This window comes from Rasamsonia emersonii, assembly GCF_000968595.1.
Source record: "Rasamsonia emersonii CBS 393.64 chromosome Unknown ctg1118621762264, whole genome shotgun sequence".
NCBI lineage: Eukaryota > Fungi > Ascomycota > Eurotiomycetes > Eurotiales > Trichocomaceae > Rasamsonia > Rasamsonia emersonii.
Window position 1 is genome coordinate 1 of NW_013562594.1, and position 4,935 is coordinate 4,935.

Genomic DNA, 4,935 nt, shown 5'->3' on the forward strand with positions numbered 1-4,935 from the left:
GCTTCGAAGCCCGGACCCTCCTTACTCTCCTTGTCCTTCGTCCTCCATCTCCATCTTTCTTCAGACCCTCCGGTCGACATGCTGGACCTTCATAGCTTGATGCAGATCGTTCCTCAAGAACGGCTTTGAATAGATCCTTCAGTTCACCCCTGGAGATGCACTGATCAGAGGTAAGGCGAGGACTTCCTGGAGGAGTATGCGCTTCAGGGTAAGGGAAGGAAGCAGCAACTGAACACTTGTTGGAAGGCATTGTTCGAGACCAATTGGTATGATTGTAAGTGTTTCTCGTTGACAGAATGAGACTGAAAGTAGAGCTGTACAGTGCGTGAGAATTGTACTGATGGATTGCAAGGACGATTCACAGAGGGAACTTTGCCTCCTTTTATGCCCATCAAGGAGCACCCTTGCCGCAGGGAATAACGCATTTTCCTTTTGCTATTTCCCCTCATGATATTCCTCATGAGATGCATTTCATAGAACTTGGCCATAATGAGGTTCCTCCCTATCACCCTTCTCCGTCACCCCTTGGAAGGCGCTAGTACGAAAATTGAAAATTGAATGGTACCTTACCATTCGAGGAGCACTTTGAGACTTTGAGTGGTCACCCTCGGAATATTCGGCTTCCGCGCGCGACGTGGCATCGTCACATGGGGTTCCATACGTTAGTATTTAATCGCATGTAGTCGCACGCGGTCGCATGCTCCTATTTCTCCTTTCTCCCCTTTCCCAGTGCGATCAGGAGTTACTCCGGTTACTCCTAAAAATGGAAGCGGATATCTCAATAAAGCAAATAACGCAAACTTATTCCCTGTTTTATGAGGATGAGCGTGAGTTGACTGACGAGGAGAATGAGTCGATTCGCTTGTGTTGTGATTTGTTTCGTCATATCACTACGTCAACAGAGCCTCTCTCAACATCCCAACAATATAGGAGGATTAGAGCCCGCAACTTGCTTACAGAGGTGTATCTGAAAGTTGGGGCCGAAGTATTTTTGCTGTGCATGCTGACGTGGTCTATCACGGCATTGGCAAGGTTTGATTCAAAGATCGTTCTTCCAAAGTTTCTCCAATGGTGGAAGAGCACTCCTACGAAGGAAGGCCTAAAACGTACCGCTGATAAAATCTGCAACGACTATGGGATTAAGAAGCTAGTCAAACAAGTGAAAACGTTTTCTGGAAGTATGCATGTATTCTTTAACGGGGTCTGTTCTGTTCGGATACTAAGCTGATAAATTTCTGCAGGGTCCAGTACCAGAAGACGTACACGACTACTGAAGAACCAAGTCAGCAAAAGTGTCGACCAAGACCAGCCTGACCGAGCCGAGCATAAGGATGGCACATCGGTTGACGGATCCTCATCCGATGCCCATCCACAGACCTACGAGGGCCAAAGTCATGGCCCTGTGGTATTGAAGGTTGATGACATACCAGAGTTGCAAATATCTCTTCTATCAGACCAGCACCCACAATCAGTTTTCGACCTCCAAATTGTACATCTCATGGCGTTCCTCCAACAATATCACCCAACATCTTCCAACCCAGAACAGCTTTCAAGGATTCTCAGTTTATTTGAGGGGTACCAGTTCATCTGTCCGCACATACAGCTAGTTTATCCGTGGTACGGCTCTGTCCCCTCAATCGATATCAAGATAGACTCCAAAATCGGCTGGAGCGCAAAGGTGCAGCTATCTCACAAATTGGCGGAAGAACTGATTGAATACATTCAAAACCTCATGCGTGTCGACGTCGGAAACGGAGGACATAGGGATTCCCAACAAGACTAAGTTTCTCCCCTGATTTGGCCGCGACAAGGACTTTTCCGGTTAGTCTGCTAGTCAGAGTGTATTTAGAAGGGTCACCATTGACTCTAGCGACCCCTCCAGGTGGCCGATTTTGAAGAAGAACTGCGCGCACGTCCGGGTTTGACTCGAATCCGTTCACTATCTCCCATTCCTGGTCTAGGATAACATCTTCTCCAGTCTTTATTTAGTTAGTAGAATTTTTTGTTGGAGACGTTTGAGCAGTTCATACAATGAGTTTTGCCTTTTGTTCGAGTTTCTCTCGATCGTCGATAATGTCATCGACTGAAATTCCAGGATCTTCAACTTCTGTCACGTTCGGCATATGTGTGAGTTCGGGAGTTTGGATCTGGAGCCGAGTGAATGGAAGAACGTGATGGACAAGAGCAGCGGCGAGGAGCACGAGAAATTAGAAAAAAAAAAGTCGTCTTTCTTGGGCTTGACTTAACAGAATATGAGTCTGTAAGTAGGTACATATGGCGAAGAGTTTCAGGTTAGATCCTTTTCGTAGTGATGGAATCGGAATTTGGGCATCACTTAGTGATTTCATTCGGGAAGGTCCTCACACTAACTCTTCCGCGGGGCTGAGTCTGGTGACTCGAAAGCGGCTGCGGGGCATTGGTAGCAACCCCTACAGTTCAGACGGTGCATTCAAGGTCACGAAAATCCAAAGTCATAGAAAAGTTGACTTTTACTGAGACTGTTAATGAAACTTCCAAAATGAATAACTAAAAAATCCAAAATCCACTGCAACAGATTGTATCAGACTTCGTCTCTGATTTTTCGGGATGTGTAATTTTCCGAGTTGCGCGGCGTCGCATTCATTCTCAATAAGTCGCGTAAAGTTGCATCAAATCGCACAGTTAGCCCCGCATTCACGCGGTTTCGGGAGATATGCCTCTCAGCTCGTCCAGACCAATATCTCGAAAAAGCTCGGAGACTAGTACTGAATGCTATTAACTCTTGCTACTCTTCATGGAATAACCCAAATATAGTAGATAAATATAGTTAGCACAATCCAGAGGGAAGGTCATTCTATTTTTAGCAGCGCCCGAATCAGCTCTCTGTTCTGGAATCGACTGTTCCCTTGTCCTCTGCGATGTCTGTCTTTTCTGCGACCCTTTTTGAGTACCCACTGGTGGCCCTTCAGTGAAGGGGAACGATTCTCTAAATACAAGCCCCTCCCGCCTGTTGCTTTTCCTTCTTTAACTCACTTGCCAGTGGGCCGTTTGTGTCTGTGCTTAACGACAGGCGGCCTTTTGCTTTGTACTCTCTTATTTTGGGTGGCTTTCTTTTTCTGTCTTTCATTTCTCGATTTTCTTCCCCTCTGGGAGGGTGTTTTTCGTGGTTTTTCTGCAGCATGGGCTTTTTAACGATAACATTTCAGGTGAGTTGGCCACTTCATAAGACAGCTGCGCTACTCACGGGTGCTAATACAGGACGCAGGAAATGGAAACGATGAGGATTTTGAAGCAATAGCAACACAGGAGGTAAGCACCAAACCATGGTATGACAGCATAATAGGACTGACGAACAGGTCATCTCTAACGTGCACAATGCCATGCAATTACTCAGCAGGCTGGGTACGACCAGAGCTACGAAGTTGCTCGACAAAGTCAAAGAAGACGGACCAACCCCTCCCTCTTTAATCTTTCGAAGTCACGATGATTTAGTATTCCCCCTCAAAGCAGTGTCGCCGTTGCCACACTCTCAGAACACAAGCCATAATGACAGTTCAACGGTTGATGGCCTATGTGCCACAGAGGGGGGCCGAGCGTTGGGTAATTACCTACTCTTTTGTTATGCAGGCTGCCAATTCCTACTTGGCTGTCTATGCCACCGACTCGGATGCCTGTATATTTCTAGATATTGACAATGAAATCTCAACTATGCCGGCAAATGACGGGCCTGAGAATGATTTGGATCTACCAGACTCTGGCGATCTCGCTTCATGGGCTGATTCAATAATTGACTGGGATAACATTTTTCCCAATTATGATTTGCAACCGGATGACGGGCTCGCTCCGCCCTCGGGGACACTGCAGAAGGAGCAGATGATCATCCCTCATCTGTCCCATTAGCAAGAAATGCCGTCGAACAAGAATTAACTGACTCGCCGAAACCGGTCGCGTGTACTGACCAAGGAGATTCCTTTCCTAATCCATCAGAGTGCCTTTTGACTGGAGACGCGGAATCGGATACTGATGGTGATGGTGGCATAGGCCTTCTCACACAGCCATCCGATTCGAAACCAGAACCATTCAAGGTGAGCAAAACCAGAAGACCACGCAAAAGACTCGGCAATGGAAGCCGTTAAAAAGGGACAGTGGCTGGGTGAAGAACCGGTCCACAAGGTTGGCCAAGATGAAGTAGAGGACCTTGCGTCATCTCTAATGCGGAATACCTTGGGAGGACACTACCTGACGAGGATCTTCAACAGGTCCGGCAAGTCAGCGAAGGGCTCATTGACGATGATTTACCCGTTTTTGAGTTTTTGCAAAATAACCTCAGGTTGATATGGAGCTAATCCGGTCTCATGAAAGGCCTTGCGGATGACGTTTCCACGGAACGTTTTCTCACGTATAGATGACAAGGCACAGAGGAAATCAAGCCGTGCAGACTCCCTGCATCCTGTACATACGAACGTGGTTTTGTACATTCTATTGACTTTCCAACTTTCCCATCCCCCTTTCCCCCTCCCCTCTTTATAAGGGCACTCTGCTGACCGGGGCCTAGAGCCTGCGGAGCCCATGCGCCAGTGGGACCCCCGTGGGCTCATCGACCCCATCTACGAGGGTAAACGCCGTCAGCGCGCTGTGGCAAAGAAAGCAGAGGATCTGAAGGCCAAGCTGCTGGAGAAGCTAGACAGGATTGCGAACATGAACGACGGGGTGGCCAACACGATTCGGGAGCTCAAGGGGGAGTTAGAGAAGGATCACAAAGACCTACACCGGTTGATCCTCAACCTCAACCTGCACTGGAGCAGTATCGAGGACGATATTGGGCGTGAGTATGGATATGATGATCCTACCGATGATCAGCTCAAGATTCTTAGCTTGGCCTACACCGATGCTGTGGAGGAGTGGGATCGCGAGTACTGAAGCTTGGTGATCCGAAGAGGAGCAATCCCATGGCAA

At 47.8% G+C, this 4,935-nt stretch overlaps 12 protein-coding genes across 12 annotated transcripts; 8 read left to right on the forward strand and 4 right to left on the reverse strand.

The window, feature by feature from the left end:
• Nucleotides 1–358, reverse strand: T310_9920 (uncharacterized protein; the record flags this gene model as incomplete). The annotated part of the gene is made up of 1 exon (XM_013467632.1): nt 1–358. A coding segment is annotated over one exon (358 nt), but the record flags the coding sequence as incomplete, so codon positions are not given.
• T310_9921 (uncharacterized protein) lies at nt 139–435 on the reverse strand (the record flags this gene model as incomplete). The annotated part of the gene is made up of 1 exon (XM_013467633.1): nt 139–435. A coding segment is annotated over one exon (297 nt), but the record flags the coding sequence as incomplete, so codon positions are not given.
• Nucleotides 204–518, reverse strand: T310_9922 (uncharacterized protein; the record flags this gene model as incomplete). Its single annotated transcript, XM_013467634.1, has 1 exon — nt 204–518. A coding segment is annotated over one exon (315 nt), but the record flags the coding sequence as incomplete, so codon positions are not given.
• Nucleotides 519–673: 155 nt separating this feature from the next.
• On the forward strand, nt 674–1,228 carry T310_9923 (uncharacterized protein; the record flags this gene model as incomplete). Its single annotated transcript, XM_013467635.1, has 1 exon — nt 674–1,228. A coding segment is annotated over one exon (555 nt), but the record flags the coding sequence as incomplete, so codon positions are not given.
• Nucleotides 1,229–1,231: 3 nt separating this feature from the next.
• On the forward strand, nt 1,232–1,783 carry T310_9924 (uncharacterized protein; the record flags this gene model as incomplete). Its single annotated transcript, XM_013467636.1, has 1 exon — nt 1,232–1,783. A coding segment is annotated over one exon (552 nt), but the record flags the coding sequence as incomplete, so codon positions are not given.
• Nucleotides 1,784–2,796: 1,013 nt separating this feature from the next.
• Nucleotides 2,797–3,171, forward strand: T310_9925 (uncharacterized protein; the record flags this gene model as incomplete). The annotated part of the gene is made up of 1 exon (XM_013467637.1): nt 2,797–3,171. A coding segment is annotated over one exon (375 nt), but the record flags the coding sequence as incomplete, so codon positions are not given.
• T310_9926 (uncharacterized protein) lies at nt 2,970–3,260 on the forward strand (the record flags this gene model as incomplete). The annotated part of the gene is made up of 1 exon (XM_013467638.1): nt 2,970–3,260. A coding segment is annotated over one exon (291 nt), but the record flags the coding sequence as incomplete, so codon positions are not given.
• Nucleotides 3,261–3,311: 51 nt separating this feature from the next.
• On the forward strand, nt 3,312–3,671 carry T310_9927 (uncharacterized protein; the record flags this gene model as incomplete). Its single annotated transcript, XM_013467639.1, has 1 exon — nt 3,312–3,671. A coding segment is annotated over one exon (360 nt), but the record flags the coding sequence as incomplete, so codon positions are not given.
• On the forward strand, nt 3,472–3,879 carry T310_9928 (uncharacterized protein; the record flags this gene model as incomplete). Its single annotated transcript, XM_013467640.1, has 1 exon — nt 3,472–3,879. A coding segment is annotated over one exon (408 nt), but the record flags the coding sequence as incomplete, so codon positions are not given.
• Nucleotides 3,813–4,115, forward strand: T310_9929 (uncharacterized protein; the record flags this gene model as incomplete). Its single annotated transcript, XM_013467641.1, has 1 exon — nt 3,813–4,115. A coding segment is annotated over one exon (303 nt), but the record flags the coding sequence as incomplete, so codon positions are not given.
• Nucleotides 4,116–4,274: 159 nt separating this feature from the next.
• Nucleotides 4,275–4,586, reverse strand: T310_9930 (uncharacterized protein; the record flags this gene model as incomplete). The annotated part of the gene is made up of 1 exon (XM_013467642.1): nt 4,275–4,586. The coding sequence occupies one exon, from the start codon at nt 4,584–4,586 to the stop codon at nt 4,275–4,277; it is 312 nt and encodes a 103-aa protein (XP_013323096.1).
• Nucleotides 4,510–4,899, forward strand: T310_9931 (uncharacterized protein; the record flags this gene model as incomplete). The annotated part of the gene is made up of 1 exon (XM_013467643.1): nt 4,510–4,899. A coding segment is annotated over one exon (390 nt), but the record flags the coding sequence as incomplete, so codon positions are not given.
• Between the last annotated feature and the right edge of the window lie 36 nt (nt 4,900–4,935).